The sequence below is a fragment of the Lycium ferocissimum genome, chromosome 1, assembly GCF_029784015.1.
Source record: "Lycium ferocissimum isolate CSIRO_LF1 chromosome 1, AGI_CSIRO_Lferr_CH_V1, whole genome shotgun sequence".
In the NCBI taxonomy this organism is placed as follows: domain Eukaryota; kingdom Viridiplantae; phylum Streptophyta; class Magnoliopsida; order Solanales; family Solanaceae; genus Lycium; species Lycium ferocissimum.
This window is the reverse complement of record NC_081342.1, coordinates 65,747,749-65,768,001: the sequence shown is the minus strand read 5'-3', so window position 1 is coordinate 65,768,001 and position 20,253 is coordinate 65,747,749. Positions and strand designations below refer to the sequence as shown.

Sequence of the window (20,253 nt, the reverse complement as noted above, 5' to 3'; positions counted from 1 at the left end):
TGGATAACACTAGAATGCGGGTCAAACCGAGACATGTATTTCGAACTCGATTATGGAGTGTAAACATGGTTTTTGAGACTCATGGAATATCGGAGCCGAAAGTCATTGTAATACATAATGAAATCTTGAATCATGATTGACTACATAATGCGGAATCTTTGAATAGGACTAAATGAGACATGTATTCTGAGATCGATATGGAGTTTAAAGCATTAACTGTTCGTAAGCAAATATGAGCATTACTATCCTGAGACATGAAATCATACTAACATGGCTTTGAGAGTCATACTGAAATATTGATATGAGATACTTAACATGAATTCATACTGAGGTGCTGATAAGCAATACTGACTATTACTATACTAGCTGAGACATGAATTTATGAACTAATTATGTGAACTGAAAATTTAACTAGTTTATAAACATGCTAAGTTTCTAGAGTGAGACTCATGGGTATAAAACATGAGTCTAGCTAGATTACGTTGTGGGTTCACAACGTTCGGAATGAAAGTCATGAACAAACTGCGAAACTAGGGAATAGAAGTTCAGCAACTATTCAAGGAGACTAAACTGAACTATATTTCTGTGGCAATTCGTAATGTTGTAAAAGAGCGTAGCGTAGGGAGAATCATTAATATTCCCAAATGCAGAGAGTTAGCCTCATATACCTGTAACCGCTCCAATCTAACAAACTAAACTGCTTCTCTGATGAAGAACACCAAAACCCTAGCTTTGAACCGCTTGAGAAGGATTTAACTACCTTGAAAATCCTATGTTTTGGGTTAAAGAATCATGTTACTAATCATGAAATAATGTTAGAATTGCTTAGGAATCATTAGAGCAATCTTACCTTGACGTGGGAGGATGAGAAGAGGAGAAAAACGGTTGCTTAGGACTTTAGAACGAAGTTGTAATGTTAAATAAATGAAATTTCGGGTTTAAGTGTTGAATTTATAAGATGGGCATTATTGGACCCCCTACCTCGCTGAGCTTAGCTTATAGCTTGACTATGTTGTGCTTTGAACTGAGCTCAGCAAGCTCACTTGTCCATTTTATACTTAGCCAATTTTCTTGAAATTTTTCACTTTTGGAACCCCTATCTCGCTGAGCTTAGCCTATAGCTTGACTATGATGTGCTTTGAGCTGAGCTCAGCGAGCTCCTAGGTGCATTTCAAACTTAGTCAAAATTTCACGTTTTTCAGCTTGTCGACAGTGTTCCGTAGAATGGGCATAACTCCTAGCACAGAGCTCCATTTGAGCTCCACCTTATATGGATGGAAAGGTATTTCCACGTACTACAAGTTTCATTGAGGAATCTTTTCCAAATTCTCAATGAATCAAGGGGTTACGGGTTCCTCAAGTAGGCCTATTAACCATTTTCACAAAATGTGCAAACTTTCAAATTCTCCGCTAAACTCCCACAATACAAGTCTAACCTTAGTTCTAAGATATGGGATGTAACAGTTGGCTCTTCTAACAGAGAGATAGGCCATGAAAGAAGCATTGACATTGATCCAAACCTCTCAGAAAATGATATTTTTGAGAAAAGGATATCAGTGTCTACTTTTGGTTAATTTCACCTTACTCTTAAATCTGGCTTGAATAAAAAAGCTAATCTATATATAATATAAAGCTAGGCATAGACAATCCTATGTGTCACCTCTCTATGGCATCTATTGGCATTTATCTTTTTTCTCCTTTTTTTTTGAATTTTTATGAGTTTTTTCTACATAACATTTCTATTTACTTATTACTTATTATTCAAAAATAAATGTGTCAATTACTACTTCTCTATTCATTTTTAATCTTTAATGTTTATACTTAAATGTCTCAATATTTACTACTCCAACCTTTCAAAACATTATGAGAGTCCAACCTTTCAAAACATTATGAGCTATGCATGAAACTTTTTTATACCCGTCCTTTTCTACACCCACGTTCCTTTCCTTCATAACCAATCTATATCTATATATAATATAAAGATAGACATAGATAAAGTAATGTGACACCTCTGTATGACCTCCATTAGTATTTATCTTTTTCATCAATTTTTTTGACCATTTTCCTATTTTCAAAAATTATGTGCTATTTTAAAAAGTGCAAAAATCAAAAATCTGAAAAGTCATTTAACTGAAAAATAACTTTTAAATCCATCTTAATTGCTCATCTTAACCATGCCACAACGTCTCATTCACTGCTTCTTCATTCTTGCACATGTAAATTTTTATTTCATGCACGTTAAAATGTGACTATAATGAGTGTTAAAAGCATTAGTATTAATTTCTCTCCTCTTTTTTTGGTTTCTCCATTTCTCTCCTTCAATCTATTTAATTTGCTCTTTAATTTTCACCTTAATTTTCCTTGAAGTCTTCTTCATAGTAACTGCCGAGACATCATCAAGTCTTCTTCATAGTAACTGTCAAGACATCATCAAAATACCTAAACGTTTTCCAAGTAGAATAAGGGATACCAAAAGGGCATTAAATACTAAAACAACTAAAAAACTTCTTAGAGGTTAAAACTACACTATAAAATGTGATCTTCCAATTATTCCTACACATGAACATGGAGTTCCAGATAAGGAATTACATGTAAATGGACCGATAATTTTTTTTGGTAAAAGTTATGTTTCAACTTCTGCAAATAGCCTCTTCTCTCCCCAATGAAAGAACCTATCCTTAGCTATTGTATTTGTTGGCACCAAGTTCTTAAGAAAGTAATACAAAATTAGGCGTCGCGAAATTTCCATCATTTAGAAGCCGGAGAATTGGTGGAACGGGAGGCGACTGCGCGGCTCCTTCCGGGGGAAGTAGCGCAGTACGTGCGGATAAGATAGTAAGATCAAGAACAACGACATCTAGGACATTTTACATTTCACAATAGTTTAGTTATGAGCAAAATACAAGTCACGAAAACATACATTTCTTTTATGTTGTACAACATTTAAGATGATTCTTGGTAACAATAATGCTAATCAAAATCTGAATTTAATTGATCGTTATGCGTTTGATTGTGAAATAGTTATTTTTCTATTTCTTCGTTTTTTAGTTTTATTTTCAATTAACAACACCCTATTTAGTAGTAATTTTTTTCACTTAAATTGATGCTTAAATTGTTGAAGGTAGCAAGTAGTAAGAACTTATGTTATCAGTGATATTTTTCTATGAGTTCTTTGGGGCACAAGAATATATATACCAATATTATGCCTTCTTTTCCCTCAAGTTTCTCTTTTGTAGGCAACTGTCATGGAGGGAGTTGAAAGAAATGTTATAACTCATTATGTGAATATAGTGAATGCCTATTAGTAATTGTTGAATGTAGCAGGGAGTAAGAAGTTATGTTATCAGTGATATTTTCCTAGAAGCTCTTTGGGACACAATCAACAATATACCAATATTATGCCTTTTTTCCCCTCAAGTTTCTTTTTTGTAGGCAACTGTCATGGAGGGAGTTGAAAGAAACGTTATCACTTATTATGTGAATATGGTGAATGCCTATTCATCCTTCCCGCCCTCATTTTTTTTATATTTTTCTGAAGTTTTATTAGATACAGTACTTTTTTTAAAAAATAGCTCAATGATACCTTGATTCTCTTTGATCTGTTACCTTTATCTTTGTTTTTCTACATATAAAATGGGAATTGGAGAAAATAAAAGAGATTTTACTTTTTTGTTTGTTTTGGAAAATGAACAACAATAATAATTGTGCCTACAAACAAATTGTGATCGACTGTATGAATTTTCGCAATTCATGTAACTCTTTTTAAGTTCATCTCAATCCAATATTACATAAATAAAAGAAAAGAAAAATTATTAATGCACTAAAGCTAAACTCCCTGATGAAAAGAAAATATATATTAGAATATTATACGTACAATAGAAAAATTATATAAAATTTATTAAATAAGTGCAAGAAAATTGACCTACTTGATGGCTCTTTGGATATCAGAAATGAAAATTTATTCTGTAAATTCAAGCCGCGCAAAGCGCGGGCACGTGCACTAGTATCATTATTTACTTGCCACTATTAGCACTAACAAGATCTCTCCATTTATCATTAATTGCTATACTATCATAAACTATTTAAAAACATTATTTGCTATTAAAAATCTCCCATCATAATACGGTCCCCCCACCTAGTTTTTTTTTTAAAATTTTTGCACACTGAAATTCGTATACTGATTGCAATTTCTTCCTCATTGGTCGTGTTTGTCAGTGATTTTTCATACAATGAGTTCTCTGGTCCCCAATTAGTTACTACACGAAAAACGTACGTAGTATCCGGTTAAGGGTGGCTTAATGGAATTGGTGGCCTAAATTCAAATCGTAATAAGAGGTCTCAAATATATTCAATAAAACTAGTGTGTGTGTGAGTCACACGTGCATCTCGTGCGCCGCACGTGCACCTTATGTCAATTAGTAAAACTATTTTAAAATCACATATATATTGTTGTTAAATATGTGTGTGAGGTATACATATAAAGTAAAAGGATATTGGTGCAAGCTCAAAATGATGAAGGATAATCCTATTTCAGCAGACTTAATAGTTAAACACAAAACTGTTGGACATTGTTTAAACTTGGAACATTGTTTCTTGAAATAGTTTGCTGAGCATAGGAGACTACTACGATGAACTATTTTCTAGCTTAATTCAATATTTAGAGAGAAAAAAAAGATCTATACACCTAACTTTACTTTTAGTAACTCCTAAAAAATGGACCCCAAAATTAAGGGGTCGAAACCACTCGTCTTAGTGGCTTGTGTATTGAGCCGACCCAGTACCCAGTTATCAGATACATTGATCCTTCTTCGCAAAAAAAAATAAAAAATAAAAATAGAAGTAATAAATGAAAAAGAGAACTTTATGACCAAAAGAACCATTCCATATGGTGCAGTGAGTGAATCCATAACTATACATAATAAACTTTCTTTTATTGGTACTACACTTGATGGATTTATTCTCACTCTTTATCATCCTCAAGATTTGCTATATCAATCAATAGTTTTACTAATTGAACATTGACGGCTCGAACTTTTCAGAAAGGTTTAAATGGTCCTTTAGTTACTACACTCAGACATATATGTATGTGTATTAATTACAGCTCAATTCAAAGTTCAAACTTGTGGCAAAGCATGTTTTTAAAGTAAATTCCCTAAAACATCACTCATGTATTGAGAGTTATCTAGTAATATCACTTTTATTTTTTTTAGGACTAGAATATCACCAACTATCATTATTTTTCTCAAAATATACTAAACACATAAAATCATCCTTCTTAATTGGCATACCATGTCACATAATTTTATTATTTTAATAATAAATTTATTTAACTCATCCAGTCAATTTAACTCAACCCAATCAGGGGCGGATCTAGGGCCTGGGGTGGGTGTTGCAAAAAATTACACCGTATATATAAGGTATTTTTTTTTTTTATGTTTTATGTACATATATAGATTTTGAATACCCTGAACATAAAATAAAATGATGGTTCAGTGGTTTAGGGGGTTTAAAATTCACCTTGAAGTTCCAAGTTCAAATCCCAGCCATTAAATGGATTGGATGACTTAAACAAATAGGATAGTTTGAGAAACCTCCCCTCAGGTTTCACTCACCTCCCGTGATTTACAATATTACGGTAACATCCCTTATTTTGATTTTTTTTATAACAATTCTTTCAAGCTATTTATTTTTAATATAAATAATTACATTTTGACTAATCTGCCCTTTCCTAATATTAAACATTTATGAATATCCTTTTTAATAAATTCCTTAAAAAACGTGATTCCCTTAGTTCGAAAATCCTTTTATCTTCTAAGAAGCATACTAATAAAAGAAAGGCAAAAGTGAGAAAATATTTTATGCATAAACTCTATGAATCTCTGAATGTGCTCTACAATCTCCACAATCTCTATGAAAATAGCTAGCAGCATCCCTATTAATAATAGTATGAAATTAACTTTAACTCAAAACGGGAAAACATAACCCTATATTAATTTGACTATAAATCCTAACTAGACATGAATTAAAATACCAAATCCTAATTAAATTTGGTTGCCTAGAAGATTGAATTATTTATTCCAACATTCTCCCTTACTTCAAAGTTGTATATCCCACTTGTGATACACTTGTCACCAGCTTGTCTCTTGCCCGCCCATGGATTCAGCAGCAGTTCGAAAGGTTGCCCTATTTGGGAATCTTCGGATAGGATTGATCAAATTCTATTGAGTCTGACTCATAGTGATCATTTACCATCTTCCAATTGTTGAAGCACATGTCTCCAACTCCGTTGATGCACTTGGCACTTGTCTCCAACCACATTGATGCACTTTATCACCAACACTGTGAATCTTACACTTTGTCACATTGATTATTGATACCCTCCGTTATACTATCCGTCCTCTACTACCCCCGATGTTGTCAGATGAATCTTACCAAATACTTACATTAATTGTTGCGATCGGGTGTCCAGGTAAGTTTGGAATTAGACAAAACTGTCAATTAAAGACAATAACAAAGATAATAAGAGACAACAATTTAATGTGGTTCGGTCAACTTGAACTACATCCACAACCGAAAGAGGAGAAAATTTACTAACATCAACGAATACAAAAGAGAGTATAGAGCACAAAAGAGAGTACAAAATTAGAGTAAACAAATACTCTAATATCCCAAATACTCCAAGAAAATAACCTCACAAGATCAGTCCAAGCGAGGATTCACACAAGTGTTTCCTAACACACAAGCAACATAATTGAAGGCCTAAAACTTAACTCTAATAGAGACCTGAAACCTTAACAAAATTCAGATATATTTTATTCGAAATCTATATTTTTAACTTTTTTTTAGATGCAAAAGTATTATTTAATAATGTTTTCATGATCGATTCCTTCGAATAATTTTCTTTTTCAGTTGTTTAATTTAGGTAAAATTTTATCAATTTCAATGTTTAAATACATCCTTCTACTAAGGCAATCAGTATAGGAATTGTTAACATTATTCTATAGGCAATAAGTTGATACATTTTTGATAAAAATAATAGATTTAGAATGATAGAACCTAATTCAAGAAATTGATAGCTTGGTATAGCCCAGTTTAATATGCTTGCTGCAATGTTTGAAAATCTAAGAAAAAAAAAATGAATTTTCAGTTCAATTTGTTTAACACTTTAAACTATTGGCTCTTACTTTTGATAGAGTATTACTCTAACTTATCCGAGATTTGAAGAAAACAAAGTACAAAAGGAGTTAAAGAGAATAAAATAAGGTGAGTGTTAGGGCATAATGTAAAAAGGCAAAACAACATCATCATGATTTTTTCTATTTGAAGAAAGTTAATGAAAATAAAATAATATAAATTTATAACAAAATATTGTGCTTTTTATCATAAATAATCAATTTTCTTCCAGAAAAAATTAACACATAATTTATTCTTGAAAAAAATTGGTGCCCCTCAAAATTGGGGGCCTAAGACATATGCCTTAGTGGCCTAGCCAAAGAGCTGGCACTGCCAACACAACACTCTTACAAATACTCCCTAAGGAAGAAGACAAACTCAAGAAGTTCTTCTCAAATTAGTATGGAAGAGAAACATTCCATTTATAGTACTCTCTCCATCCCAATTTAAGTGTCCTAGCTTGACTGGGCACGGAATTTAAGAATAAAGAGAGACTTTTGAATCATGTGATCTTAAAATAAAAGATATGTGTAGCCTTAATCTTTTGGTCTTAAATTTGGCTTGGGATTGGAAAACTTACTAAATATAGAAAGAGACAATCTTTTTGGGACAGACCAAAAAGGAAAGTAAGATACTTAAATTAGAACGGAGGGAGAAGTAAATTTTTTGGCTCCGAGTAGTAGTAAAAGAAAAGAGAAAAATTGCCAATTTTTCTTCTTCACACGCATAAACTTGCTCTCCAAGAATAAATCAAAGTCAAGTGTTTCACAAATAGGCTTGAGCCTATTATATCTTTTGTCAAAAAAAAAAAAAAAATGCTTGATCCTATATATGTTGATATGGACCCCACAACATTATCAATTTGTAAAGCGAAAATGGCTGGCCACTTTTCATTAATATACATAAGGATGTGTTCGGTACGGAGGAAAAATATTTTTCTAGAAAATATGTTATTGAAAAATAAGTGAATTTATTATTTATTTTCTCATGTTTGATTGCTTCGTGAAAAACATTTTCGAAAGTTACTCACTCACCCCCCCCCCTAAAAAACCTGCTTGCACCTGCATTCCATGTTACAAAATGCCCATTCACCCCTATCATAACTTTATCGTCAGAACACTCTGTAACACCTCGCACCTTCAAACTAAGCGATGTTCATGCTTCAGGACTTCGAAAATCAGACGGGGAGTGTTAGAATTAAATTCATTTCAATTTAGTGAATTCTCAAATGTCCGTACATTTCCCCCCAGAAAATTCAACTTGCTATTTAGGAAGTCCCGTGAGACATACGGACCTTATAAAATTATACGGGCCGTATTACCAATCGTAAAAATAAATACGGACTGTACTTTTGGTCCGTATCGAGGCATGGAAAAATCTCAGATTCTGGAATTTGAAATTCGAAGCATGGTCAGTTTATACGGACTGTACATTTATGTACGGGCCGTATATTGTGCCCGTACAATTACTGACGCAGTGAACAATATAAATACGTGTTTTCAGTCTTTTATTCTATTTTTCATCCTTTCAAGCCCTAGGACGAAGTTTTCTCCTCCCATCACTCTAATATACCAAGGTAAGCATATTCTAAGAATTCTAATTGAATTCTAAACTATATCTATGAATGCTAAGTAGAAATTCATTGTTCCTAATCTATGGGTTTTCAAGAAAACCCATTCCAAGGATTCAAGAGTGAAGCTTTTGGATTTCTTTTTCTTGAAGTTCAAACCTTTTCTACAACTTTTTGAGCGATTAAGGTATGTAGAGTTTTTATCCACGTGTGGGAACATCATTGTTCTTCCCCACGCATGATTCATCCATGAAAATATGAAGTTGCACAAACCTAGGGTTTCTACTCTAATTCATGATGACCCTAAGTTACATGTACCATGACATACCATGTTCGTATTAATAATTCGTTACTGTATTCTTGATATTCCATTTTGGTTATTGGGAATTCGTCTGTAATCCATGAACACACATGCTTTGCATTCCATTGGTTCTTAAATGCAAGATATGAACTAGTATGCTTATTTTCATAAAAATATACATGCTTTCTATGTTTTCATACAAGTTATACTATATACTTATATTCATGCTATATTATACTCACGAATCATGTTTACAAGCCATGTTTACGAATCATGTCTACAAGTCATACTTACAAGTTATGTTATATAAATCATCGGCTCAGATGCCACTATATCCATGTTCATGTTTTTGGGAGTAGCATAGGTTTACCGAGAATGCTCAGATTGCCTGAAACTACATATGCCAACATAGGGTAAGGGTCGATCTGCCCAGATTAGGACATCACCTTCAGACAATTGAATTGGATCCTTTCATGTCATGCTTATGTCTCATACCTTGGCAAGGTGTGGGGCTGCTCTGTTGGGGTCGGGCCAGGTACCAGACTCCACGTACCCACGTGGTGATTCCATGTTGTCGGTTATACTATGACTCTCCCACAAGATACTGATATACGTACTTAAAATATTTTATTCATGTCAGATGATGCTCATGTTCATGTTCAGCTTAAAATTTCAGTTTCAATTCTATTATTTCATGTGCCCTGTTTATTTCATTCAGTTGCTTTACATAACAATACAATTCAAATGTACTGATGTCCCCTTTTATTGCCCGGGGGCCTACATTTCATGATGCAAGTAGTGATTTACAGGACAACGGATCTGCTCGTTAGGACTATTGCTCGTATCAGCTAGTGGTAAGCCCCATCTCATTCGGGGTGTTGTCTTTATTTATTTCATGTCACTTATGCAGTTAAAGTATGTCGGGGGCCTTGTCCCGGTAAAAAGTTTAGTAGTCACACTCATGTTAAAGGTTTCATAGACTAGTCAGTTATGTCATGTCAAATGTTCAGTTGAGTTAGCCTTGTTGGCTACTTTACTATATTTCCGCATTCATGATATAATAGTATTTTAAGAACTTATGATTATTTAATCCCATGTTTTACTCACACCATGCATGTTTATATTATATTCCGCATCAGTTCATGCCTCATGTTGATTCAGCAAGCCATATGGTTCGCTCGGTCACATGCAGCAAGGCACCGAGTGTCGTGTTACGCCCAGGCCATGGTTCGGGGCGTGACACACTCAACCTTTTTTTCTTCGAATTTAGGATTTAAAATACTATTACGTTCAAAATACTATTACCCTTATAATTTCTGTGTAATACCTGTTGCAACCATAACTAGCTAGATAGGTGCGAGCTGAGTAATAATATTACCTATTATTTCTTTGTTAGAATAAATCTTTGAATTGAACATGAATTTGAGCAAACACAGAGAGATCATTGAACCCGTTACTTACTTAGGTATCATTTGTTTGCACTTAATGGAGGTCTGAATCTGAATGGTTCAGAACTTAGGCCATTAAGTGCATTTGTTTACATTAAGATCTAAGCACTTATTTTTTTTAATAAGTCTTAATCATTAAGATATTGAACAACGCCTTAATGTCATTAAGAGGTATTTTATTTTGTATGGATAATTTTTACCACCAGCTTCACCCCAAACCCCCACCCCCAGGCCCATCGCCTATCCATCCCAAGCCCTCAACTCCACTCCCACCACCATCCACCCACATTCACTATAAAAGCATCTCCACCAGTACTATATATCGAACATAAATGTTTCATTTTGTTTTTTATCAAATAATATTTTTGTTTTATTAAATTTGTATTTGTTTTCTAATATTTAGTTACTTTTTATTTGAGTTGTATATTTTTTATGTTTAAAATAATTCAATTATGCACATTGAGATGTTAAAAAATAAACAGTCTTAATCATTTAGTGTTCTGATCTAGAGACAACATCTTTGCCATTCAGATTCAGACGTCTTAATCTTAATGAAAACAAATGAGGCCTTAGTGACAAAGGATTCACACTTTTTTAGATACCTAAGCAAGAATATGTTCATCTTTTTAGATGTAAGAAATGATGCGTGAGAAAATTATAGAAGGGTGCAGGGGTGGTGGGGGTTGTGGTAAGATTTTTCCCCATAATTTTATAAAAGTAAAATAAAATATATGAAATAGCAAATAAGGGAGGGGGTGGGGTGGTGGGAGAGGGGGTGGTTGGGTGGGGTAGGGTTTCCTTGGGGGGTGGAGGTTAAACGGTGGGTTAAGGGTGGGGGGTGGGGGGGGGGGGAGGGGGTGAGTTTGAAGGTGGAGAGAAAACAATTAATATGTAATGTAATTTGTGGACATGTTTTCCCTACTTCCATTAGAAAAGTTATTTTCCCCATTTTTAAGCAACATGTTTTCTAAAAAAAAAATTCAAAAATTTTGACTAACCGAACATGAGAAAATTGAAAAACATTTCCCGAAAAATGTTTTTGTAGTGGTTATAGTCTTTTCGGCACTTTCTGACCTTTTCCCGAGCTTATTAGCTCACTTTTGATCCGAGACGACCGTTGACATGCTTCCTGAGGTGTTTGGGGTTGATTTGGGTGACTTTTTGGGAAAATTTGGCTTTAAGCGAAAAAGAGTTGACTCAAAGTTGACTTTTGGGTAAACAGACCTTTTTCGAAAATCCGTCGATTCCGAGAGGTCCTGATGGTCATTTAGAACTTGTTGCACATCTGGTTCGGTTCCTAATGCACTCAGATGCATTTTAGGGCTTGGGTTGGGATGTTAGAATTGAGGTATCGGGAGTTGACTCAGTTAACGAGACCTCCGTTGGGAATTCCAAGGCCACGAGTGCGTTCGTAACGTATTTTTATGTGTGTATGTATTTGGTATGTGAGCAGATGGCCCCGGGAGTTAGTTAGAAATTCGGGTTGGAAGTGTGAAACTTGGTGTTATTCTGGTGTCTGGTGCCCGCTTTGGCAGCACCAGCACCGCAAAAGCGGATCCGCTATAGCGATCATCCTGCCGTTGGAGCGGCCTGTTCAATCTTGGCTTGACCGCTATAGCGGTCAAGGGACCACCGAAGCTGCCTGATGGTCGCGGAAGCGGGTGTCGGGCAGTTAAGTCATTAAATGAAGTGTTAATTGCCCTAAGTCCCTCATTTATTACTATTCCGAAATCTGGGCTATTGGGAGCAATTCTAGGATATTCTTGGAGGAAATTCTTAGTGGTAAGTTCTTCTAATCCCTTTACTATTCCATTGTCCTTAATCGTCTTAGAATTCTTTTATCTTGATAATTCACTAAGTGATTGAAGATTAAAAGTGGGTTCAAAGAGTTATTCTTTCTAGGCTTCTAAATCATGATTTGTTGGTTGGGTTAGCTTCTTTAAGTATTGAATTGATGAATAGAATCCTTTATTTCATGATCCTTCCTAATTAGTGGCTAAATTTATGGAATTGGAAGTTAAGGTTTATATCCAAATTTGGGGGTTTTGCCTAGAATTCGAATTTGAGTAAATTATTGGTTATTCTAGCTTGATAATGATGGGAATTGATCAAATTAGAGCTTTAATTTCTTGTTGGAACCTTTAGATTCCTAATTTCACCCTTCTAGTTCATAAAACCCATTCCATAGGTTGGGGATTTGGGTCTTGAATAGAAGTATGGTTCGTTTGATGTTCTTCTTGATTCTAATTTCTTGATTCGAATGTGCCTAGACTTTTTTTTATCTCGAGGCTCAAAGGAAAGGGAAGTCTAAGGAGTGATTGTTGGTGATATTGTTGTTCGGCCTTCCAGGTAGGTTACGGTTTACCCTATGATGAGACTTCGTTTAGCGAAGCATATATTTAGACGATATTGTCGGAGAAAGCATGTAAACCTTCGGGTATGAAGTTGGGTTAGATATTGTCTTAGGTTGGGCCCTGTTGTGTGATTGGGGTTAGCCACCCCATTATGTTGTGACTTATCTTGTTCTATTGTTATTGGCTTGATGCCACGTAGAGATAGTAGATATTGGAGACTATTGATATATCTTGACCATGATATTGTAGTATCTTACTTGTTGATGTTTGATACGAGGATAGTGTTCTATTATGGCTTATTGTGTAGCCTTTTCATGATATTGTTGGTGTGCCCATGCGCGGTACTTGTGATATTGATTTGATTATTGACATTGAACTCATTCTCATCCTTCATGATATATTGTTGATACACTGATGATACTTGAGGAAACACTATTATGAGCTGGGCTTAGTTGGATGAGAGTGACGTGAGGACCGATGTCCGATGGTTATCTCGGAATCGAGGTTATGCGTAGCGATTGCCGAGATTGTTGCCGGAATGGTGAGGTAGCGGTTGCCGAGGTTTTTGCCGGAACCGTGAGGTACATGGACTTCGCGGGTCCCCCATGGATTGTGCTACCGAGATATGATGTTCCATTATCGGAGTACATGTGTACACAACATATGCATTGCATACACATTCCATACATTGTTGCATTGCATTGTACTATGGCTTTTATTGTGATATTCTTGTGATGTACTTGTGATATCCGAATTCTGGCTGAGTATTTGAGACTTGGCACAATTGCATTTAGATGCTAAACATAGTTGATGACATGTACTTGGATTCTGGTTCGTGTTTGACTTATACCTTGTTGATTACCTATTTATCTTACTTTATTGACTTGATATGTGTTAGCTAAACTTAGTCTGCCTATGATACCTACTAGTACTTGTGATTTGTACTGACCTACACTTACTGCATTCTTTTATGAATGTAGAGTTCCAGGTAGGATCGACCTCTGCTTTTCGTGGCTAATAGTGGTGCGAGAGTTGCTGCTTAGAGTCTTACAGGGTGAGCACGGGGACGTCCGCCGCCTTGGAGATTCTTCCTTTATTTTATGTCTTACTTGCTATTCCGTGATATATTCAGACTATTGATGTATTATTGATATTTTTAGACTCGTAGATTCTAGTTAGTTGCTCTTGTATGACTAGATAGATTTCTGGGGTGGTTTTGATGTATTCCGTATATTCTATCTATTACTATGTCAGACTTACGTATTTCTATCTCTTCCGCTTATTTATTTATTTATTTATTTATTTATTTATTTATTTATTTATTTATTTATTATTTCATGTATTTGAGATTGTTGGAATAATGGTTTGCCTACAGAGGTAGGAAAGGTAGGTGCCTGACAACTTAGCTAAACTGGGTCGTGACAGTTTTCCTCCATATCGAACACACCCAATGATTCAAATCGAGGTAGCAAGATTGATATAAAGAGTGAGGGTGTGAACTATCTTGAATATAATACCTTTCAATCACCCACAAAGAGCACAAAAGGCCATAAAAGATTCATTAAAAGAGATTTTAAAGTCCATAACATGCTCAAATGGATTTTTGAAGGAAGTGATGACAACCGATGAGGTCATCAAGGATTTTGGAGCATTCTTCCAACCATCATGAGCTTGGAGGATTTAAAGGAAGCATGGAAGGAAGACTTCAAGGCTACCAATATACTCTTTGTGTGAGTTTATGGGAGGATTCCCTTGTATCTCTTCAATGAACCTCTCTCGGATACTTTAAGTAAGGATTCCATGTATGAGTTCATTTCTCTTCCCCCTTGGATTGAATCTATTGATTAATGTATTTTAATTGTTAGCTATTCCTTTCTTTTCTTCTAAAATCTATTCCCCCTCATTTATATTTCTTACTATATCCTTATATCTTTATCTTGTTTGTTTGATTGCGGTTAAATTTATTGTTCTTGCCTCCAGAGTTACATCACTCTAAGGTTCGAGTTTACTGAGCTGTAGTATATCCCTCTAATTCTCACTAACTTGTGTGCATTGTTGTCTCTGTTTTCAGGAGAAATCATCAATGTGGAAACTTAAGTCTTCATAGAATCTTTGCTTGAAATGAAGAATTCAGCTTATTTAATTCTCATTAACTTCTGTGCATTCTTCTTTCTGTTTTCAAGATTGGTTTCAGTGACCATGAATCATCATCATGTTGATCAATGCTTGTGTTTGGACTGAAATTTCATGAGATGAGTTTGTGTTATTGCAGTCGAAGAATTTTGTTGAAACGGCTAGACATTTTCTATTATTCTTTTATTATCAAGAAATTCTTAAGGACGAGCTGATGTATTATTCAATTTCGATAGATGTTAGGTATTGAGTTCGCCTTTTTAATTTATCCTTCTCCAATTAGATATCAGACTTTTGTGCTTACTATTGAACCAAAGCCATAAGGCACATTTTTTTTATGATTTTATCCTGAGTATCGCACTATTTACAAACATCAAGGATTCTAATGTGTCATGTAAAGCTGTGAAATTTACCTCTATAGATCAAGCTAAAGCAGCCTCTAGGAAGACTGAGCACGAGAAGGAAAAATTGAAATTCCAAGGTGCTGAACAATTATCAATAAAATACAAAAGACACACTGGAAGAAATTAACAAAGACGAATACTAAAAATCACAAGTTTCAAAAGTAATCCTTAAATTTTGTAACCCATCAAATGCAGTCACATATAACAAATACTTGATTCATAAATATAAAAAATGACTTACAATTACTTTCTAATAGGAAAAGGATGGAAACAAAACACTCATTGATGAGGTGGAAAGGTAGAAAACACCTTACATCTTTGAAATTATGTTGACTCCTTCCACATTTTTGAAAGTCATATTGTAGATAACCTGTTGAAATTTTTTCATGGCCAATGGAGGCAAACTTATGGCTATCAAAATACCCTTTTCTCCTTTGTCATTTTTAACTGGCACAACAAAACTCATGTGAGATATAGCATTGGGAACCCCTCCAAAAATGGGCTTTCCCCATCCAAAATCAAATTCATCAAATCCAGCAGATCTAATATCTGAGACTATAAAATTCCATGATTTTGTCAACTCTGGTCGCCCTTTAATGACCATTAAATTACTCAATGATCTAATGTACTCTTCATTCACGTGATTTTTAAGTTTCTTGACCAATTCAACTGCATATGTCAGTGGATTGGAACATAATAATCCTGCTTTTGATACTGTAGCTGGAGTAACGATTGCATTCCCGTAATATCCAGGTGGAAATTCGAATTTTAGTGTTTTTCCACGTATGTTGACAATGTAAGTCAAATGAACAATTTCTTCGGGATGCAGACTGAGAGCAATTGTACGACATTTCCATATAAACGCCGTTAATAACTCGAATTTTGTACTTCCACAATTTGGAGAAACTTGATTTTTAATAGCTTCCATCTCCTTATTTCCAAAGAAAAATGCTTGTTGTATCAACTTGTCTTCCATAGATTCCCATGCAATTTTTGATTCAATCTGCTCATCAAACTCATGGTGAGTACATGTAATGCATGGTGATGATCTAGCACTTAGGAGATCCCTTTGCCATACAGGTAATATAGAAGGTGTAGAAGCTCCCTGAATCAATTCACTTAATGCATTTAGAAACATATTCAAGCCATACGCATCCATCATAGTGTGATTAAATCTGATTCCAATAGCAAATCCACCACAGCTAAAACGGGTCACCTGTGCAAATAAATATAGTATTAGTTTGAGAATTATTGACTGCGCCGGTGTAAAATAAAGTAGAAGACATTATCAGGTCACCAAAATTATTACATGTAATCGTTTATAAAAATTAGAACTAGCGACATGAAAAATGAGGAAGGTCGCATATTCATAAAAATTCTTTGCATTTTTAATGCATATAAGTTAATTAGGATAATACATAAATTCATCCTCAGCTTGTTTCGAAATTTCGACTTTGCACTTAGATATTGTGTGGTACCCTCTTATACATGTTCACAATCGAACAAGAACTTTTTATACATGAGACATGTTTTGGATGCACTTCCCCTGTCTAAACATGTCTTGCATCCATTTGACTTATTTTAACATCAAGTGAAGGTACTTTGTTTCAATTCGTCTCGGCGGAAGTAAGCAGTCACAAAACTAAGTTCAATGAAGGAGGTTTAATTGAATCTCATTCGTCCGAAGGTCTCATTGTCCAAATAGGGTACAATTGCTCTCAATCTACATCCCGAAGAAATTGTTCAGTTGACTTAATTTGTCAACATACGTGGAAAAGCACTAAAATTTGAATTTCCACCTGGATATTACAGGAATGCATTCATTACTCCAGCTACAGTATCAAAAGCAAGATTATTATGTTCAAATCCACTGACATTGCAGTTGAATTGGTAAAGAAACTTAAAAATCATGTGAATGAAGAGTACATTAGATCATTGACATATTTAATGGTGATTAAAGGGCGACCAGAGTTGACAAAATCATGAAATTTTATAGTCTCAGATAATAGATCTGCTGGATTTGATGAATTTGATTTTTGATGGGGAAAGCCCATTTTTGGAGGTGTCCCCAATGCTATATCTCACCTTAGTTTTGGTGTGCCAGTTAAAAATGACAAAGGAGAAAAGGGTATTTTGATAGCTATAAGTTTGCCTATGAAAAAATTTCAACCAGATGGAAATATTTTTGAAACCATAAACATAAGGAACGCTTAAAATGCTGTGGTTAAGATGGTTAAAAATTATTGGACGCAAGTTTGGCATTCTTGCAAAAAAAAATTGGATCCCTTTATTAGGATGCATTCCTGGCTCCGACACAAGGCAGGAGTATCGCCCACTATATATAGGTGTTACGTTCGACTCCCACTAAACTCTAACTGCTTCCTTTTCCCGATTCCCTGTGTGATGGGTTTTTCCTGAAAGAAAACATAAAGGAGATATATTGGATATTGTTTACCTGAACTAATAAAAGAGGGCAGCCAATGATTCCATCAGAACCAGGGACATTGTGCAGTAATAAATCTAAGTATGGACATGGTGGTTTAATTGACTCTCCTAATTTCTCAAGCTCCACATTTGCATCAGCTTCAACAAACAAGACTCCTTCACCATTGCAATTCACCATAAGCTTCCTATTAGGCCCTTCAATGATCCTACCAGCTAATGGATAGTAAAATACAAGTGTTTTGGACAATCCATTTTTTATGATCATTGCAGGATCTTTTCCTAACATTGAAGAATTATATTTGTAAAACATTAGTACTGGAACTTGGAAACGAGCACTCCCTTGGTCATCTATTTCGGAAAGATTTTTAGTCCCACAAGGTGTTACTCTTGCTGGAACTACTAATATCGGCTTGTGATGTATTATTGAAACCTGCATACTGTGTGCCAAATGTGTTATTCGAATAAAGAAAGAGTAGTTAGTGTACGATGAAGGTCGGTTTCTGAAATTTATATAGGAATGAAAGTATGTAGTCTTGGAAAGCATTTGGATTGAGATTTTAATAAGTGTCAAATTTGCAACCAGAAACGAGAACGTGATTTGATTAGTCATGTCACAAAAATGTGGTGATGAGAAAGTTGGACCCTACACTACTAAATGTATATCTAACAACATTAAATAGATAGTTTAACCCTACACTACTGAATATATACCAAATTGTAGCAAAATTTGGTCCGGTTCAACTTGAGTGTAGCCTGTATTATTATTTTTTGTGTCCCAATCTATGTGTCATACTTTCTTTTAAATCAATCTAAGGATATAATTATACATCATTATCTAGAAATAATTTTAAGTTTAAACTTATCATTTTATATTTAATAAAATGATTTATAGCTCACACAAATTTTATCAATTGTTTTAAATTACAAATTTAAAAAAATAATTCATTTTTTTCTTAAATTTTATGCTCAGTCAAATACTGCCACATAATCGGATCGAAGGGGGGAGGGAGCACATACGTATGGCTCTCGTGGCTCCAAATATCCAAGAATTGTTGGTACAAAAGTACAAAAAATGAGTGGGGGCTGATATTTTAATTAAGGAAACGTTTTTCTCTTCCAATGTTTCCGAGAGATTCTAACATAACACGTTTTTCTTTCTTTCTTCGTGGACAACATTATATGAAAATCAATGATTGACAGTTTACTTTGTTCTGTCCTCAACCCTTCGACGTCAAATGTTTGTTAAAGCTATGTGGGCTGGTTGTTAAACCAAAAGATAAGAAAGTACAAGCAACTTTTATAAATAATATACTGTTTTAATTTAACAGAAAGGTAAAAAATATCTCTATATAATGCGAAAATGATCATTTATACTCTCTATTATACTAAGGTAAAAAATATTCTTTTAAACCAATCTAAGGATAAAGTTATACATCATTATCTAGAAATAATTTTAAGTTTAAAATTATCATTTTATATTTAATAAAATGATTTATAGCTCACACAAATGTTTATGAATTGTTTTAAATTACAAATTTCAATTTTTTTTTTTTTAAATTTTGTGTTTAGTCAAATACTGCCACATAGGAGGGAGTATATATGTATGGCTCCCGTGGCTCCAAATATCCAAGAATTGTTGGTACAAAAGTACAAAAAATGAGTGGGGGCTGCTATTTTAATTAAGGAAACGTTTTTCTTTCTTTCTTCGTGGACAACATTCAATGAAAATCAATGATTGACAGTTTAATTTGTTCTGTCCTCAACCCTTCAACGTCAAGTGTTTGTTAAAGCTATGTGGGCTGGTTGTTAAACCAATAGATAAGAAAGTACAAGTAACTTTTATAAATAATATACTGTTTTAATTTAACAGAAAGGTCAAAAATATCTCTATATAATGCGAAAATGATCTCTCTATTATACTATATGTCCATTATTATCATTTATATTAATTCGGTATATAACTAAAATTGAATTTTATGAGTTGCGGATTCTATCTTTTAAATTCTTATCATTATTTAAATTTTTATAATATTCAATACACTTTATAAGATAAGTGGGATTTTATGGGCTCAATCAAACTAAATACGCAAAAAAATGATTTTAAGTTATTTTGGGGATAATCGGCCCTCAAGCTTTTGTGCGAGGTGTGACCCTTTTTCCCTTATAATTTGTCAATATTTATCTCGACTAATCAAACTACACGCCATGTAACTAGGGCCAAAAATACCCCTCCGCCGTTAGGACCCTCCACCATGACAACATGACAACTATGTGGCCTGACCTTTTTTTTTTTTCTTTTAATAAATCTTGTCCATCTATGCTCAGTGAGCATGGACCTACTATATATATATGAAGAACACAACTACAAAAGTAGAGGAATTTCAGTTGCCTATACATGGCTTCCCATGTTAACGGTAGCCTGATT

General features: G+C 34.3%; 1 protein-coding gene across 1 annotated transcript; it reads right to left on the bottom strand.

Annotated features, from left to right (window-relative positions):
- Positions 1-15,447: 15,447 nt before the first annotated feature.
- On the bottom strand, positions 15,448-18,399 carry LOC132030643 (methanol O-anthraniloyltransferase-like). Its single transcript, XM_059420358.1, has 2 exons — positions 17,839-18,399; positions 15,448-16,599 (listed from the first exon to the last, which is right to left on the bottom strand). Exons 1-2 carry the CDS (start codon positions 18,370-18,372, stop codon positions 15,694-15,696), a joined length of 1,440 nt encoding a protein of 479 aa, XP_059276341.1. The 5' UTR covers positions 18,373-18,399; the 3' UTR covers positions 15,448-15,693.
- Positions 18,400-20,253: the final 1,854 nt, after the last annotated feature.